Source organism: Diabrotica virgifera, chromosome 7 (assembly GCF_917563875.1).
Source record: "Diabrotica virgifera virgifera chromosome 7, PGI_DIABVI_V3a".
Lineage (NCBI taxonomy): Eukaryota > Metazoa > Arthropoda > Insecta > Coleoptera > Chrysomelidae > Diabrotica > Diabrotica virgifera.
In genome coordinates, this window is record NC_065449.1 from 252,694,167 (window position 1) to 252,712,491 (window position 18,325).

The 18,325-nt window shown below is 35.2% G+C and overlaps 2 protein-coding genes across 2 annotated transcripts in view; one reads left to right on the forward strand and one right to left on the reverse strand.

The window, feature by feature from the left end:
- Positions 1-11,011, forward strand: part of LOC126888429 (zinc finger MYM-type protein 1-like) — a 74,717-nt gene extending 63,706 nt beyond the window's left edge. The window contains exon 2 of the mRNA XM_050656683.1: positions 10,882-11,011. The gene's annotated coding sequence lies outside the window, so the exon portion shown is untranslated. The remainder of the gene's footprint in view (positions 1-10,881) is intronic.
- The window catches only part of LOC126888431 (homeobox protein six1), a 94,205-nt gene continuing 80,454 nt past the window's right edge, over positions 4,575-18,325 (reverse strand). Inside the window, exon 5 of the mRNA XM_050656685.1 lies at positions 4,575-11,290. Within this exon, the coding sequence (XP_050512642.1) occupies positions 11,083-11,290 (208 nt within the window). The 3' untranslated portion in view covers positions 4,575-11,082. The remainder of the gene's footprint in view (positions 11,291-18,325) is intronic.

The following is an 18,325-nucleotide window of genomic DNA, read 5'->3' on the forward strand; positions in this document are numbered from 1 at the left end:
ATTTGTGGTTTTTGCGGAACGTAGCCCTTCCTGTACCTTTTACAAAAATTTTTTTTATAGAAATATAAAAAGGACTATATTTTCTACGACTTATTTCCGACAGCATATGTCCATCATCTACCGTTTAGCGGGGGTGGCGCCCCAAAATTGACAAGTTTTTAAAAAAGATGTTTGTAAAAAAAATATATTTTCCCTAAGTGTAACGGAAATTACGAAGAAATCCTGCGACAATTATTCATAAATAAGTGACTGATTTTTTGTTAGAGGTTGTACTCAAGGATAATTGCCCTATTTTTAATTACAGGGTGTTACATTTTAAAAAACCCCTTTTTATACCATCTGAACCGTTTATGCTAGAGTAAAAAGACTTTCAGCAATTACCCATGTGCTGGTGTTATTTACAAATTTGTATAATTCACCCCCATTTTTCCCCGGAACCACCCCAAAAAAAAGAAGAATTAATAAATAAAGTGATTTTCTTGGAATCCTTCACAAACAATGCCCTTTATTAATATGCTTCATATATAATTTTGTGCACGTTATTATTACCCATGCATGGACACCAAAAGCGATTTCCTAGTGCAACCCCCGTAGCCAAGAAAAAATAAATAAAATGGGGGGTTGAATTTTTTTTTTGTTTTTTGCTTTTTGATTTATATGGGTATATGCTTCATCAATAGTGCTTTTCAAAAATATATATGGTTATTGCAACGTCCCTGCGGAAACCACCCCTATCCTTGAAAATATACTGCAGAAACTACCCCTATCCCTTGGCGAACATGTTTTTACGATTTTCTCATTACCTATGCATTCTTTTTAAACAAAACTTATACAAGGTTAAAGACCACTATTTACTCTAAAAATTAGGTCCTATTCATTTTTTTCGTATAAGCAACCGTTACGGCACAGTGGCGCCGTAAACTTCATATATGCTTTGGCGGGCTCCAGTTTTTGTTTTCTTTTTTCGTCATCTGTTAGTTTTATTGATAAAATACTTATGTAAAATAAAACAACACAGTGTAACCTACAAATTATGACCTTTGCACATTTTACATTCTTTGCGCCCAAAAGCTACAGTGGTGGCCCAAAATCAATATTTGCATATTTTCGCAACCTACACGCATTTTATTGCATTAATGCAACCTTAATAGCACAATATTCACCCTTAAGTGGTCGCTAAGCAGTAGCGGATCCAGGGGGGTGATGAGGGCGATCACCCCCTCCCCCTCTCAAATCAAGTGATATTATATTTAAAGATTATATAAAAAAATTCATTTATTTTTATAGAAATACTTATTTATATTATTATTTTTATAAGAATGGCGTACTTTTTATGCTTTAGCGACAGTGGCGGATCCAGCATCGTTAAGAGAGGGGTGTCAATTGGCTAAATCTCTATAAAAATAAATGAATATTTTTATAATCTTTAAATATAATATCACTTGGTTTGAGAGCGGGGGGGGGGGGTGATCGCCCCCATTACCCCTCCCTGGATCCGCCACTGCTTAGCGACCACTTAAGGGTGAATATTGTGCTATTAAGGTAGCATTAATGCAATAAAATGCGTGTAGGTGGCGAAAATATGCAAAAATACATTTTGGGCCACCACTGTGGCTTTGGGGCGCAAAGAATGTAAAGTAAAATGTGCATAGGTCATAATTTGTAGGTTACACTGTGTTGTTTTATTTTACATAAGTATTTTATCAATAAAACTAACAGGTGACGAAAAAAGAAAACAAAAACTGGAGCCCGCCAAAGCATATATGAAGTTTACGACGCCACTGTGCCGTAACGGTTGCTTATACGAAAAAAATGAATACGACCTAATTTTTAGAGTAAATAGTGGTCTTTAACCTTCTATAAGTTTTGTTTAAAAAGAATGCATAGGTAATGGGAAAATCGTAAAAACCTGCTCGCCAAGGGATAGGGGTAGTTTCTGCAGTATATTTTCAAGGATAGGGGTGGTTTCCGCAGGGATGTTGCAATAACCATATATATTTTTGAAAAGCACTATTGATGAAGCATATGCCCATATAAATCAAAAACCAAAAAAACAAAAAAAAATTTTAACCCTCCAATTTATTTATTTTTTTTTTGGCTACAGGGGTTGCACTAGGAAATCGCTTTTGGTGTCCATGCATGGGTAATAATAACGTGCACAAAATTATATATGAAGCATATTAATAAAGGGCATTGTGTGTGAAGGATTCCAAGAAAATCACTTTATTTATTAATTCTTCTTTTTTTTGGGTGGTTCCGGGGAAAAAATGGGGGTGCATTATACAAATTTGTAAATAGCACCAGCACATGGGTAATCGCTGAAAGTCTTTTTACTCTAGCATAAACAGTTCAGTTGGTATAAAAAGGGGTTTTTTAAAATGTAACACCCTGTAATTAAAAATAGGGCAATTACCCTTGAGTACAACCTATACCAAAAAATCAGTCACTTATTTATGAATAATTGTCGCAGGATTTCTTTGTAATTTCCGTTACACTTAGGGAAAATATATTTTTTTTACAAACATCTTTTTTAAAAACTTGTCAATTTTGGGGCGCCACCCCCGCTAAACGGTAGATGATGGACATATGCTGTCGGAAATAAGTCGTAGAAAATATAGTCCTTTTTATATTTCTATAAAAAAAATTTTTGTAAAAGGTACAGGAAGGGCTACGTTCCGCAAAAACCACAAATTACCCCCTTTAAAGGGGTGAAAAAGGGGGTTCCGGGGCGAAATTTTTTCAGAAAAAGTTAGTCTTATAATAAGCACCCCTTGATATACCAGAAAAAAAATTAAACCGGACTTATGTCCATTTTGCAAGGTTCAACCTTTGTTTCCTACACTACTATTGATTTTTTCTAATATTAAAAACATATAATTTATTATTTCTTTAATTTATAAAATTGGCTGTTCTAAAATTTGCCGCCCCTAAATTTGCCGCCCTGGGCAGCCGCCCAGTTCGCCCACCCCTGGGGCCGGGCCTGAAGCTACTCCCAATTTTGTGACGTCAAGACTTAGGATGTCCATAGGTGGATTTGCAAGGCCAATTTTAGGTCTCTGTTACATAATACCTTGGAAATCCCTCTAAAAGCGGTTCTTGCCTGCTCTATTGTGGATCTAATTTCACCGCGACTCTGCGTTACAATTTAACTGATATCCATGGTAAACAAGTTGATCAACTTGCACAAGTTTAATACTATTAATATAGGTAAATACAGGGTATCCAGAAACTCCTCGAACAAACGAAGACCGGAAATGCCCCAGATAATTTTAAGACAATTGCTTCCGAAAATGCTTCCTAAGGGGGCTAAGAGTTCTTTAAAGATGGCGTCTTGTAATTAGTTTTTTTAAATACCTCCAGAACGCTTCTATGTAGAAAAACGAAAACTGGTACGCCTATTTATCTTCAATTTTCGGACTAAGTGAATTGGGTTAAATTGTCTTAAAATTATCTCTGGGACTCTCGAGTCTTCGTTCAGGGGCGTAACAGAGGCCCCCGCAGCATGAAGCTTGCGGGGGGCCCCAATATGTCAGGTGCCCCATCTTATCGTCTAATATAATGTAAAAATATATTATTGTTTTATTATTTTATACGTACATACGCAACGTTTTTTAATCAATGTAGTATTGGAAATGAAGTTGCCTATCAGATAGATATAAGTATGTTTTAATAAAATTGTAGATATATTCGCTGATAGTACTGACGAAGAAATCTGTATCTCAGAATAATATTATCCAATAATATAATCATTGACTGTAAATGACTATTTTGGAATGTAATTCAGCGTCACCACGGATTTGCTTGACAATTTAGATTTACGTTCTATTTACCCTCCACTTCAAAGTTGGACTTGTGCCGTTGGTTGCTTTTACTTGGGGGGGGAGTCAACCATTCTCGGGGATGAAAAACATACGTTTAAAATAAGTCCGAAAATGGATACATTGACTAATTATAAGAAAATTTTGGTTTATAGGAGTTTCTTTGTGTAAGTCAATAATACTTTTCGAGTAATTTGCGAGTGAAATTGTTTTTGTTTTCAACAAGCAAACTACGTTTACAGGCAGTTGTTCGCAAAAAACTGAAAAAGTAAGTATTTTATCGAATTAAATATTATCAAAAAATTATCGAAAAAATATTTTTATCAAAAAATGTAGCTCATAAAAAAACAAAAAAAAATGGTGTAAGTATTCATTAAGTCTATCGACACAGTACAAGCAAAGTTGTAGTTCATGAAAAATTGATCTTATTCGTCCAATTCCAAAGCGTATATTTCAACGTGAAATAACCAAAAAATGAAGCACTTTTCGGAGAAAAATTAAAACTTTTTTTTAAATATTTAAAAAGAGCTTGATTTTTTTTTATTTTTTATAAAAGTTAAAAGAGCTCTATTTTTTATATAAATGTGTCCAATTCTGCGGGGGGGGGGGGCGACGGAGTTTGTTACGCCACTGTCTTCGTTTGTCAGGAGAGTTTCTGGATAACCTCTATATAGACGGTTTTGTATTCTGTTTACTTATTAGGAGTATTTTGGTTTGCTGTATGTTCAATATAATATTCTCACAGTTAAACGTGTATTAAAAATCGTAGGTATAGTTGTTTATTTTTCTAATAAAGCGTATTTTCACATGATTTTATCGACATTCAAAAATTCAATAGGTATATAACATAATGTTTAAAGATAGATATGGAAAATGTCTTCTCTGCGTAGTAATTGCGGGAAAAATTGTACAATAAACGTAACATAACTAGGTAAAAGGTGTTTTTTAGAGGTATAGAAATTTAAGTTGGCAACACTTTTTTAACTGCAGCAATCTTGACAGCTATCAAAAGCTGTTTTGACAGCGGTGAAAAGCTGTTTTGACAGCGGTCAAAACAGCTGTCAAGTAATTTATGTTTAGTTTGGTTTGGCATTTATTTCAGCATGAATAGACTGACTCCTGAACAACGCTTCAAAATTGTGCTAATTTATTTTGAAAATCATGGTTATCTGTTCTAAATACGTATCCCGCATTACGTCCATTGTATGGTCAACATAATCTTTCATCAGAGCAATTAATTCGATTAACCATGGAACGGTTTCGCACCGTTTACTGTTTACTCTAAATAATAACGCGCATCCACAGAGACCGTCGTCGTACAGTGCATATAGAAGAAGTTGTTGCTGCTGTAGAGTGTATCATAGAGGAAGACCTGAATCAGTCTATCCGCCATCATGCACAGCAGTTGGATATGTACCCATCCACTTCATATAAGATTTATCGGGAACATCTTGGTTTGCGTACTTACAAACTCATACTCAACTTAAACTCATACAAGAATTGAAACTACACGATCACCTAGCAAGGCGTAGATTAGGTGAATGGGTCCAAAACGAGATTGCAATTGATCCCGATTTTCATAAGCGAATATTGTTTAGCAATGAAGCTCATTTTGGGTTGAATGGCTGTCAACAAATAAAACTGCCATATTTGGAGTGAAGATATTCCTAATATGTATGTTGAGACACCATTACATCCAGAAAAACTGACTGTTTGGTGTGCTTTATGGGCTGATGGAATCATTGGTCCGTACTTCTTCAAAAATGATGCTGGCCAGAATATTACAGTCAATGGTGACCGCTATAGAGCCATGATTGCTTTGACAACCATGATAGGTATGCAGAAGTTGTGCAAGAAAACCCAAAGGGATAGGAAAGCTCCAAATGGAGAAAATTTATAAAAGGATGGAGGAAGATGTGCAGGAGGTGAGGTGTCACAATTAATTTATTGGAGAAAAGTTTGGTAACCACATAGTTTCACATTTCAGACCTGTGAATTGGCCTCCAAGATCGAGCGATTTAACACCGCTAGATTATTTTCTGTGGGGATATATTGTAAAGTCGCCGATAAGACTAAAACGATTAAACACTTGGAGGACAACATTAGCCGCGTTATTGTCGATATACGTCCACAAATGTTGGAAAAAGTCATCCAAAATTGGACCTCCACATTAGACTACGTCAGAGCCAACCGTGGCGGTCATATGCCAGAAATCATATAATTCCAAAAGGGCAGAAGAGGTTCTTTTTCTCTTTTTGTTGACTCGAATACTTTGCCAAAAGATTATCTTTCGATTCTTTCTTACCACTTTCTGGTATCATCCTTTATCTCTGACTTGTACAATTTATAAGCCAAGAGATGACGAACAAAGAAGCGAGAAGGATTCTACAATATACAATCACATTTCGTCTTACTCATCTAGGAAAAGGCCCGAAAGGTAGTTCCAATCCTCAAAATCTGAGTAATGATAAAAATAAAAAGTGAACGCAGTTTTTTTCTTTCAATTCAGGGGATATTCACCATCCCTAAACAGCTGTTTCTGTGTCTTAGACGTCTTCAGTAGGGCTATGTCAACACCTTTGATTCAGAGTTGTTCACTTAGCCCTACTGAAGACATCTAAGAGACAAACAGCTGTCATGGGATGGTGAATATCCTCTGAATCGAAAGGAAACATAAAATGTCGTTCACTTTTTATCTTTATCCTTACTCAGATTTTGAGTATTGGAATTATCTTTCGGGCTTTTTCCTAGACGAGTAAGATCGCTTCTTTGTTCGTCGTCTCTTGGCTTATAAATTGTACCGGGTGTCCCAATAAGAATGGCTCTCGGCCATATCTCAGGAACCATTTATAGTACAGCTTTGGGAAAAAAATATTTATAACAAAAGTTGCCTCGGGAAAAGCCTGGAAATTATTTTCATAACTGTAGGTCCACCGCTAGAGGGCGTAGTTGAATATCAAAAATTAAAAAATCAAAATTTTACAAAAATTCACCTAATGAAAAGGCACTGAAAATCCAATCAACGTATTCTTCATAAAATTCTGCGCATATTTGATTCCACAAGTTTAAGTCTAACTTTGCAAATAAGAGGTGGGGGTGAGTGGGAACCTTCTTATGAAAATAAGGCTGTAAGTCCGGTTCTGCTAAATCGAATTTTGCACACTTGGTCTTGTTGAAAACAGCTATTTTTCGTCAATGTAAGAGTCTTATTTTCGAAATAGCTTAATAAGTAATATGCTAGCTAGTAGGCGTTATTTAATTATTTTCGGAAATCTAGTTTTCTTTGGAGAATATTAAATACAAGTATGCATTTTTAATCCTGTATTACAAAATTAGTCCAAATTATCAACATAATACCGAGATGTCCGAGATGTATCAACATAACCGCATGTCGATACCTTTTTTCTATCTCGAGATATCTTAAGAAACGTGTAAATTTTAAACAACTATTAATGTAACCGGTAAACGAAGTTAAGGAAAAGTAGTGTGCTGTGGAAAAAGCAAAGAAACATTTTCCAGATGTAAACGTATATAATTAATTAAAACAACAATAAAACAAACAACACTATAAAAAGAAATAAAAGCAACTACTTACTTAGTGACGACCTAAATGTTAAAACTGTTGCTCATCATTTTCGATGCAAGCATTTACTCTTTCAAGAGTAGATTGAACAGCAGTCTCAATTTCTGCTTTCGCAATGCTTTGAATGACGTTTCGTATTCTCTAGATCAGGGGTTCCCAAACTGGGGGGCGCGCCCCCCATGGGGGGCGTGAGGACATATCAAGGGGGGCGCGAGACAAGTTGAACATTAAATTAAATTTAGTTATTTTTCTAAAATTCAAAATTAACCGCTTGTTAAACTGTGTCTAGTAACGCAGAGTAAGCAAAAGTTATCTCAAATATCTCTTTTTGACAACACTGTGATTGATTTTGATAACATTGATAATATGACCGAAGGCATACAAAACCAGGTAGTTGATGCAGTAAAATAATCGCCTAAATAATGAAATTTTTTGCTATTCAGCTAGACCAGAGTACTGACATAGCGCAATGTTATCAGTTAATTGTTTATGTTCGGTATATTCAAAACGAAAGAATGAAAGACAAGCTACTCTTTTCTACAGAGTTGGAGACGGGAGTCCACGACAAAAGCTATTAATGTTATGAAAGCAGTGTGAGAGCTTTTTGACGAACATGAACTCTCTGGGCAAAAACTGATCAGTTTATGTACAGATGGCGCGCCTTCAATGCTTTGTTTTCGCTCAGGCTATTTGCAATTAGTAATAGAGAAAAATGCTGATGTGATTGGGATACACTGTTTTATACATCGACAAGCCTTGTCAGCAAAAACCCTTCCAAATGAATTTATGGCTGTCTTGAAGTTGTGTATTAAAATAGTAAAGTACATAAAAAATCAGTGCGTTGAATACTCTACTGTTTAAAACTCTTTGTGAAGAATTATAAAGTGAGCACAAAACACTGCTACTTTATACAGAAGTAAGATGGCTCTCAAAAGGAAACATGTTGGCAAGATTATTTGACCTTTGAGATGAAGTAATCACCTTGGAACATTAAAAGCAAATGGCTAATGAGCTAAACATGGCCTTCAAAAACATTGTACCCAAGTAATATTGGCTTATTTGTTAGACATCTTTGACTCGAACAGCCTTAACCGAAAACTGCAGGGTGGAGACTCAAATATAGTAGTTACTCACTGTGATGGAGGCTTAGTAATTCAACTTTGGAGGCGTAAAATATCAGCAAACCCCTAAAATTTCTCTAAAGTAGAGCCAATCTCAAAAGAAACACGCTTCAAGGACATTTAAGAAGGATCAAGTTTGAATATCCAAATATCAAACCATTTGGAGAGCCTAATTGAAGGGTCCCAGAAATACTTCTCAAACACTTGCGATAATTTTATTTACAGAATGTCAACTGATCCATTCCATGTCAACATAGACTCCCTGTCTGAATCAGTTCAAGAAGATGCTTTGCAAATAAATCCAAATGATTTTTTGAATGATTCCAATGCTAAATACTTTGTTATAATGGACAAACCTTCATTTTGGTTAAAATATTTCAAAGTGTATCTTAGTGTATCACAGGAAGCTCTTCATTTATATTTACCTTTTTCAAGTAACTATTTGTGTGATTTACAAATACTTTAACTAAGTCAAAACTTGTGGCAATTAAAACAAAACTATCGGAATAAACTTGATGTTGCTAGTGACTTGTGCTGTGCACTTACTAAAACTCAGCCACGAATAGGCTCACTAGTAAATAAAATGCAAGCACATCCATCGCACTAACCAACCTAATATATTTTTCTTTTATTAATAATTTTTGTATTTTATGGGAACTGATATCATTGTATCTTATGGCAGAATAAATAAATGTTTCGTTTTCAAGCTAATACTTATTTGTTTTTGTTTTGTTCCTATTAAGGCGCATAAAATTTATTGTAAAGGGGGGGCGCGAGAGGCTTTCATTTCAACAAAAGGGGGCGTGGTACAAAAAAGTTTGGGAACCCCTGCTCTAGATTCTAGATCATGTTTTCTCACGTAGTGGGCATAGCGGCAAAAACAAGGTCTTTAATCCGTCCCCATAAATAAAAGTCTAAAACAGTTCAATCTGTTGCTATTCCATCTACTCTTCAAAGAGTAAATGCTTGCATCGAAAATGATTGGTAACAATTTGAACATTTAGGCAGTCACTACGACTAAGTATTAAAGTAGTTGCTTTTATTTCTTTGTTATATTTTAGTGTTGTTTGTCTTATTGTTGTTTTATTTAATTATGTACGTTTACATCTGGAAAAGGTTTATTTGTTTTTTCCATAGCACACTACTTCTCGTTTACCGGTGACAGTAACAGTTATGTTTAAAATTTACACATTTTTTAAGATATCTCGAGATAGAAAAAACGTATTGTCATGCGGTTTTCGGTATTATGTTGCTAATTTGGTCTAATTTTGTAATACAGGATTAAAAATGCATACTTATATTTAATATTTTCCAAAGAAAAATAGATTTCTGAAAATAATTAAATAACGCTTCCTAGCTTGCATATTACTTATTAGGCTATTTCGAAAAGAAGACTGTTTTCAACAAGACCAAGTATGCAAAATTCGACTTAGCAAAACCGGACTTACAGCCATTTTTTCATACGAAGGTTCCCACTCACCCCCACCTCTTATTTGCAAAGGTAGCCACTTGTGAAAACTTGTAAACTTGTGAAATCAAATATGCGCAGAATTTTATGAAGAATACGTAGATTGGATTTCCAGTGCCCTTTCATTAGGTCATCATCATCATCTTGGTGCTACAGCCCTTAGAGGGCCTCGACCTTCTCAAGCTTTCTACGCCATTCTGTTCTGTCCCTTGCTTGCATTTTCCAGTTGCCGACTCCGATCTTCTCGGTATCCTGTGTTACCCCGTCCATCCACCTCAGCTTTGGTCTACCCCGTCTTCTCATTCCCACGGGTTGCGCTGTTAGAATCTTTTTTATCATGTTCGATTCAGGGGCCCGGGCTACATGTCCTGCCCACTGCAGGCGGTTTCGCTTAATTATAGTGATAATATCTTTTCCACCAAACGTATGCTTGTAGATATTCTGCAGTTCAACCTTTCATTAGGTAAATTTTGTAAAATTTTGATTTTTTAATTTTAGATATTCGATTACACCCTCTAGCGGCGGACCTACAATTATGATAATAATTTCCAGGCTTTTCTTGAGGCAACTTTTGTTAAAAATATTTTTTTCTCAAAGCTGTACTATAAACGGTTCCTGAGATATGGCCGATAGCCATTCTTATTGGGACACCCGGTACAAGTCAGAGATAAGGATGTTAATACCAGAAAGTGGTTCCAAGAAAGGTTTCGGATTTAAATCGTTATTAGTTATTTTAATTTTATTTTAATAATAAATTTTGTATCTGGGACTTTTCTTCTTTTCTCTAAACTCTAAGAAATGTCGCTACAGCCGAGCGTCTTAAAAGTGATTTTTGAAATTCCACTTTAATACGCAATTTATTTTCGTCTTGGTTGAGAGGTGTTCCCGTAGTCCTACTGAAGACGTACGAGACAAACAGCTGTCTAGGGATGGTAAATATTCTCTGAAACGACATTTCACTTTTTAAAAAATCATCATTTTGTTTTATTCCATTTCAAAGTCCTATACCTCTATAAAAAACACCCATTATAATAAGTCTCTCTAAAAATTTCCACTGTTGGGACAGTTATTCTGCGGGACAAGTAACCATTGTCACAAGGCTTGGTAGTCCTGAAGCATTTCGGGGGGCCCTTGGTGGTACATCGGCTGACAGGAGTAAGGCGACGGAGTGGCGATGGTTTGATAGGGGTTGAGTTGATTTTGGAGGAGGCCACTGGCCGCGAACGTCATTTTATGACCGTCGCTTTCGCTGTCCGAGCCACTGGAGTCGAGGTGGGGTTTCTCTGAATTTGTCTGGGTGCTAAAAAATAATAAAGGTGTATTAGATTTTGACAATTATACGAAAACCAAAGAATTGCGTGTTACAGTCAATTAGGAAAATAAAAACGAAGCAGAATTTTGTGGTTCCATTTTTTATTAAGATCTACATATTTTCCAAAAGGTGCCATTGAAGCATGTTCAAAGTATCCCACAATTGTTCTCAATTATTTCCTCTCAAAAATTTTTTGCTACCCCATGGCCAGTGACAGATCCAAGGGGGCTGTCACGGGGGTCATGACCCCCCCCCCCAGACGAAAATAAATATTAACTTAATAATTATAAAAAAAAAAGAAAAACCGAGAGCCGTCAAACAAAAATAAATTTTAGGCCATCCAAAAAATAATTGAAGACCTACTTATCATAGGGATGGTTAGGGCCGGTTGTTCGAACGCTAATCAAAAATGATCATTTTCAAATATTTAATTACTGTCACAACTGTCAATGTCAACTTTGATTGGGTTGCTGAAAACATAATTATTGATTACAATTATGAAATTAGTTAATCAATTATGTTAATAATTGTTATGTTAATTGATTAACTAATCTCATAATTATAATCAATTGTTTTCAGCAACCCACCCAATGTTGACATTGACAGTTGTGACAGTAATTAAATATTTGATAGTGATCATTGTTGATTAGCGTTCGAACAACCGGCTATAAGTGACCTTGCATCGAAGAAAAGTAATTAAATCACCCTCAAGATCCATGACCACCCCCAAAAAATTCTGGCTCCGCTACTGCCCATGGCTAGCAGAGCTCAGCAGAGCTGATCTATAAATCGTAGCGTAGTTTCGCATTGTGTCTTTAGGCCATCGTCTAAGAACTGATTCAATGATTTCTTTGCCTTTAGTTAATTTAGAAGAATCACATATTTCCTAAACCCATTCACATACTGCTTCTTTCTAGCCCAAATATCAAATTTATAAAAAAGTGAAAGCCCTACTGACTCTAAATGGTTCCCTATGCGTACTATCCATGGACGTATAAACACAGATCTGTGTTTATACGTCCATGGTACTATCCGACAAGTGAGTGCTGGCGGGTTGCGCGTAGAACAAATTGAAATCCACTACAGGGTAGTTGCGTCGTTATTGAAATATCATTTATATAGGGATAATATATAGGGATATTTAATAGGGATGAAAATAAAAGCCATCGCTGTAAGAATAAAAGGCATAATAAATATTTAAACATAGTTTTTTTGTAGGTACAGAAAATTTTAAGATCAAGAATGACGCAACTGTAGATAGGGTTGAAAGTGGGGGGATTAAATTAAGATAATGAAATTATAACCCATAGGGATGAAACTACAAGCCATCATTGTAAGAATAAACGCTATACCGATGCTCCTGGACAATTACTCCTCATTTAATCCCTATTTTAAATATTTAAAAATTATTTTTTGCTCTCCTGAGAAAGTTGGCTTTTTTTGCCGGTTATTATCGCGCTCATTACTGTATGTCCTCATTAAAAAAATTCTCCGTTTCTGACCTATAAGAATAAAGAAAACGCTAAAAACTGACACACTCATGTAGCGTATTATGCAGAGGTTTATTTGTATAAATTATATTAAAATAATAACTTACGGAAGGGGAGAGCCCAAGCAGGGATTTTTACAGTTACTCGAGCGCGTCAGATTACCATATTATGGGGAAAACCCTGGTGCCCTGCAGATGTACCTCTAATACCATATATTAGCTATATAACACAGGGGAGTTAGTTAAGGGGGGCCCGAAAAAAAAATCTATCCTTAAAAAGACTCGAAATTGTCAGATTAATGGTAGGGGAGCCCAAGCGGGGATTTTTGCAGTTACTCGAGCGCGTCAGATTATCATATGGGGAGAAACCTGGTGCCCTGCAGATGTACCTCTACCATATATTGGCTTTTAACACAGGGGAGTTCGTTAAGGGGGGCCCGAAAAACAAAATCTATCCTTAAAAAAAACTCGAAATTATCAGATTAAGATAAGTTAAGTTAAGTACATGAGAAAGAGTGTATATTTCAAAAATCTGACGATTTGAGCCGGGCGTAAGGAAATGGGGGAGTCCCAAAATTTCACAAGAAAAAAGCGAATATTTCGCGAAATGAATGACAGATCGAAAAACTAAAAAATACGTTATCAATATTTTTTTAAAATCTATAGAATGATACCAAACACGACTTTTCACGGAGAGGGGTGGGGGGTAAATTTAATATTTTAACTACGAATCCTGCGATATTTCGCGAAACGAACATCAGATCGAAAAACTGTAAAATACACTTATTTAATAATTTTGAAAAATCTATCGAATGACACCAAACACGACCCCCCACGGAGGTGGGATGGGGGGTTACTTTAAAATCTGTAATAGGAACCCCCATTTTTTATTGCACATTTTGATTCCTTATGAAAAAATAAGTAACTTTTATTCGAAACATTTTTTCGAATTATGCACAGATGGCGTTATAATCGGAAAAAACAATTGTTGGAAATGGAAAATTAAATTAAAAAATGGCAAGCGCCCTCTAAAATGGAAAACGTTACTCTTTTTTTGGTTTTAGGACCTACTCTTCACAACCCAATAGGTCCCCAAAGCGCTCGAGTGACTGCACGTTTAGCATACTTTGCTCCCCTACCATAAGGTAAGGTAAGGACTTGCAAAACAGTGTATATTTAAGGGGCGTAAGGAAATGGGTGAGTTGAAAAGTTTCACAAAAAAAAGCGAATAATTCGCGAAATGAACGTTAGATCGAAAAATGAAAAAATACGTTTTCAATATTTCTCAAAAATCTATCAAATGATACCAAACATGAACCCCCCAAGGAGAAGGGTGGGGGGTAAATTTAAAATTTTAAATACAAATCAATATTTTTGAAAAATCTATCGAATGGTACCAAACACGACCCCCCACGGAGGTGGGGTGGGGGGTTACTTTAAAATCTTAAATAGGAGCCCCAAATTTTTATTCCAGATTTGGTTTCTTTATGTAAAAATAAGCAACTTTTATTCGAAACATTTTTTCGAATTATGGATAGATGGCGCTATAATATAAAAAAAACGATTGTTGGAAATGGAAAATTAAATTAAAAATGGAAAGTCCCCACTAAAATTGAAAACTTTACTTAACTTTTTTTGGTTTTAGGACCTACTCTTCACAACCCAATAGTCTCCAAAGCGCTCGAGTGACTGCACACTTAGCATACTTCGCTCCCCTACTATTATTTACCACGGTAATAATTCACTATTATAAAAACTGTAATTACATATCGCAAAATTTGACCCTTCACAATTTTATAGTGTATTTTGTCGAGTCACAACGTCATTAAAATAGTAAACACGTAGTAGTTAAGGTAAGGTAATAGTTATATCTTCAACTATAAATTACATAGGTACCTATCGGTGACTAGGTACGAGTTGATTATATAGTTACCCTCTCTAGACAGGGCGAAATGCTTATACGGGGTGTAATATTTCAACTTGTTAAAAATCTTACTCATTTTGCTGAAAACACACACTGCACGTCATTAAAAAGAGGCCACCTAGACTGTTATAAGAGCTTTTCAATAATGTTAAGTTTATACAATTTATTCTATTGCAGAGGTCACCAATTGGTTTCCCTGCGGGTCCGTTTCGAAAACCTATGACACTTCCGGGGTCCGGATTTATGCTGCCTGTCTGACTGTTCGGATTCGGTTTCTTTGTGGATTCTTGTTAAAAAATATCCCCTATATCCCCAAATCAGAAGGGTGCAGGGCGAAATTTTTGGGCAGAAATTGTTTAATATATTTTTTAACAAATTCAAAACATCACCTTTTTTGTCCGCGAAAATATGTTTTTAGCATATTTGGGTCATCTTAAATAAAAAAGATCTGTCATTTTATTAAAACTAGAAGTTTTCAAGCATCGCAAATGCATATTTTCGCATTTTTCAGATTTTAAATCGCTTATAACTCGAAAACTATCAACTTTTCAGAAATATGACCAATAAAGATACCTTTATTGTTTATAATTACCTAAGAAACCTAAAAATATATTTTTCGAGGCAAAAAATTAATTTTGAATTTGCTTAAAAAATTGTTTCACCCGGCACCTTTCTGATTTGTTTAAAGGGGACATTTTTTAACAGGAATCCTCAAAGACATCGAGTCAGAAACATTTTTCATACGAAAGTATGAAACACATGGACTAATATGAACCCTGAAGAGGACTAAATCCTAAACGGGGACAATCATTGAACGCATTTCTACATAGCATAATCAAACAATGATAGTAGTAGGACTAATATGGAAAGGAAAACTAATAATATCGGATTGTTTTTTGGTTACTGTATACTTTTCTGTAAGTTTTCCTGGTACAATAAATAAAATATAAATTCATTGTGTATTGTTTTGATGTTATTATCAGTATATTTTGAAAACAGCAGTATTGTAAATTGTTACTGAGAATATTTTAAAAATTAGGAATTTATATTTTGAATGCTAATGAAGTTTTTAGACATCTTCAATTTTGTAGAAAGGACACTGGGGAATTTAAAATAAATAATCATAGTACAAAATACGAATTAACATGTTATCTTTTCTACATTAGTTTCAATACAAGGTGTTTGTTGCAAACTTATTAAATCTGAAAATTATTTTAATTAAATGCACATCTGAAAAGTACTCCTACTTAACATATTATAGTAGAGAGTAAGTAAGTAGTAATTTTATATTACAGCTTACTTAATTTCAAAATTAATGATTAGTAAGTACATGTAACAATAAGGGGGAAAACTCTTTACAAAATTAAATTATCAGAGAGAAAAATGACATTTTTTTATGTACAACCTGTCTGAAGTTTGGAGTGAGTTTAGTGCAAATGAGACTCATTAGGGAGTTGAGATATTCTTCTGTTAAGTGAGATCTCTACCGATTTTTAATAAAGTTCATTCTTGATAAAACGGCTTCGCACACAGAAGTTGAGCCAATAGTACACAATTTCATGGCCAAACATTTTCAAAATTGCCAAACACTAGGTATATTCTGAATTTATTGACACAAAACTAGCTCGGTTTTTTGAGACAGACCTCCTATGAGATGGACAGATGATTTGAAACGGATAGCCGGGAAAAATTGGCTACAAGTAGCGTACAACAAAAAACAATGGAAAGGAAGACTTGAAGAGGCTTATGTTCAGATGTGGGCGTGAATGGCTGAGACGAAGAAGAAGAAGGGTAAGTTTGCAAAATTGATATCAGTTTTATGACCAAATAACGGACGTGTTGTTTGTACTTTATTTTTCTTGGAATATTGCTGTTCTGTTTTTCAAAAATCTTTCATTAGTTTACAGTTGTTCAAAGCGTGAACTCGTGCAATTTTTAAATTTAAAATTGTGGCTGAGATTTGCTGGATCTGTTCAAATTGTTACTTTGATTGATAATGGAATTAAAGAGAAGTGGCCAGAGACAGCTTGAAGTCAGTTGTTGAATGGTCCAAAAAACATATCAACGATTCGTAGAGACTGTATCTCACAAACAACGACCAGGATCAGGCCCGAGAAGAATCACGACGGCCAGGGAGGACAGTTCTTTATAACTACGGTGACCATATCTTTTTAAAGAAAAAAAAGTACAAAAAACAAAAATGTATAAAAACGCAAAATGTATCTTGTTATTGGACAAATATAACTTTTTGGCATTAAAAATAAATGAACTATGTAGCTAAACATAAAAAATTATATCAATTAAACTAAATATATCACATTACATTCACTTTGAAAAAGTTACAAGCCTGTAATTAAGAGTTTTTAGATGACAGACCTGGAATAGCCTCAACTTCTTCCGGTTTTTTGCATCATTCATATTTTTCTGAACTTAAAATTAATTTAAGAAGGTCCGGCTTCGACTGAAGTAAATGAAACATTTCATATAAGTCTCATCAAAATTTGCGTACACCAGCATCGCTGCCTTGAGAGTGGATATGGATATTTGTGACTTTTCCGACGTCCAATAATAATTATTTATTACAGAAAATAAACACTCGATAGCCGCACTAGTACCCGGAACGGAAAAAATAAATCGCATAATATTTGTAAGTTTTTCAGTTTGAATTGATCTACACACTTAAAAACTTTAAGCCATCGATCCTGACTATTTTTTTCTTTTCTGTTCCACTCAGCAATTTTTTCACTTGTAGCCACGTCTTTCAAAATTCCCAGTTCGTCAAAGAGTTGATCTTCGTTTAACATGGTTGCCTTGATATACAATTTAAAAGCTTCGAGAGAATAACAAACATCGTTCCATGTTATTTCACTTCTTATGCGAGCTCCACACTCTCGCCGAAGTCGATCGAGGTTCAACAAGTACGAAAGTGTAGACGGCCACCTTGTGTAACTTTGCCTCACTTCGTTCTACTTCCATTTTCTGTCGGTCTGGTCAAAGGGATCTTTGTCGGTATCGCACCGCTCTTTGTCGGTATCGCACATCCTCGCGAAGTAGAACGAGTGTGTAGAGAGGGTACTTCGGACTTCGGTCAACTTTGGCGAAGTAACTTCGCCGAGAGTGTGGAGCCCACTTTAGATCTATGCTTTTGAATAGTTAGATAGGTTACACATTTTGTGTAAAAATGTTTCACTTGTGCAGTGAAGTTTTGTGTACGACCACCGCACCATAAGCCTGATGTCTCACACACTTAAAATGTTTTTAAAGATCCTTCATAAACGCATTTACCACACTTGATATGAATATTGAAGAAACCCACTTTGGATTTACATTACTAATCCAGAGATGCTTGGATGTGAACCAGGATATGTACGTCTGTTTCATAGATTACAACAAGGCTTTCGATAAAGTCCGCCACAAAGAGCTAATGGACGTCCTCAAAGCAAAACAATTACAATACAATGACCTTTGAATTATAACAAATCTATATTATAAATAGCAGTCACACATACGCATTGACGAACACATATCAGAAGAGTTCAAAATTAAAAGAGGAGTGCGACAGGGGTGTGTATTGTCACTACTACTATTAAATGCATACTCTGAAGAAATT